The sequence below is a fragment of the Brassica rapa genome, chromosome A07, assembly GCF_000309985.2.
Source record: "Brassica rapa cultivar Chiifu-401-42 chromosome A07, CAAS_Brap_v3.01, whole genome shotgun sequence".
In the NCBI taxonomy this organism is placed as follows: domain Eukaryota; kingdom Viridiplantae; phylum Streptophyta; class Magnoliopsida; order Brassicales; family Brassicaceae; genus Brassica; species Brassica rapa.
The window spans coordinates 11527641-11529017 of NC_024801.2; the positions used below are offsets into that span (position 1 = coordinate 11527641).

At 38.3% G+C, this 1377-nt stretch overlaps 1 protein-coding gene across 1 annotated transcript; it reads left to right on the plus strand.

Moving 5' to 3' along the window:
• The first annotated feature begins 224 nt into the window (after positions 1-224).
• Positions 225-1093, plus strand: LOC103829029 (UPF0426 protein At1g28150, chloroplastic). Its single transcript, XM_009104681.3, has 3 exons — positions 225-425; positions 509-637; positions 717-1093. Exons 1-3 carry the CDS (start codon positions 360-362, stop codon positions 897-899), a joined length of 378 nt encoding a protein of 125 aa, XP_009102929.2. The 5' UTR covers positions 225-359; the 3' UTR covers positions 900-1093.
• Positions 1094-1377: the final 284 nt, after the last annotated feature.

A 1377-nucleotide genomic window follows, 5' to 3' on the forward strand; every position in this document is an offset into this window, starting at 1 on the left:
ATAATAGAACAGCTTTTAAATATTTTAGATATCTAATAATAAATATAAATTTATTTAATATTTGAGTTTACGGTCACTAAAAAAATATCCGCACTTCTTAAGCGCGAATCAAAATCTAGTTTGTAATTTTAAAGATGAAGTTTTTTTATTAACAACATGCATAATTCGTGTGTCACAAACACCGTTCCGGAGAAAATCACCCTACATATATCTTCAATTACAGTTTTCCTATAAATAATTGGAAAGTAAAAAAAAAAAAAGAGGAAATTAGATTTTAAAAATGCAGAAAAGCTGAGAAGTCTGGCTGTGCTTTTCTGCTCGAGTCTGATATTTTCTGAGCAGAGGAAGAAAAAGAAGCGATGGGTTTCGTCCTAATCTCTTATTGTCCCCCGTCCTCCCTCGTCCTTGTCTCTCGGCTTCACCAGGTCTGTCTTCCTTCTGATTTGTCTCTTTCCAATCTATTAACACTGCTCTGTTGTCGGCGGTCACAATCTTCTCTGTCAATCAGTTCTCCGCCGGAATCAAAAACAGTGAAATTTCGGTTGGTCGTCAAGTTTCTCCGACCCGTAGAACCCTGATTGCAAAACCATGTTGTTTCAATCTTCCTCAAGAACCTATTCTCTCAGAGGCTCTCAAGGTACTCTTTTATCCATCCCCAGTTATTGTTGTGTCTTCTTGGTTGTTGTGTTGATGTGTCTTGCGATGTGGTTGTTTAGGAGCCAATTGCATTTGTGGGTGGGATGTTTGCTGGACTACTCAGACTCGATCTAAACGATGAACCGCTTAAGGAATGGGTGACGCGAACTGTTGAAGCCTCTGGTATTACAGAAGAGGATGTTGGTGGAGGTGGGATGGCCTCCAGTGAGGAAGAATCTCCTCAACAGATTGAGATTGAATGAGGTCATTGTCCTTTAGTATGCTTGCCCTTGTGTATGTATGAGTTGTTTATGTAAGAAGAAAACCTAAGGCTTTCAATCTTGATTGATATCTTGCCCCTATGTGTCTTAATAAAATGATGAAAACACTAAGAGAGTGGTCATCTTGTAATAGAACTGAAAGAATATTACAATTTATTATGTATTATCAGCATCCATAGTCTTAATCTCTAAATCAGAATAACTAGACTCGTCGCTCGGTTCACCTGCCAAGCACAAATTATTTTCATAACAAAATGACTGCATTTTTGAAAATACATTCACCAACTGCAAACAATCTAGCATAGCATTGACTTGACAGAACCAGTTTGAATTCCCTAGTTTCAACTTCGTCACTGTGGGCTCACGTTTTTGTATATCGACTACACTTATCGGACTCTTCAGGCTTTATGAGAACTTAGTCTTGTTGGTTGGTTAGCCATTTACGCAGCCCTTGCTAGAC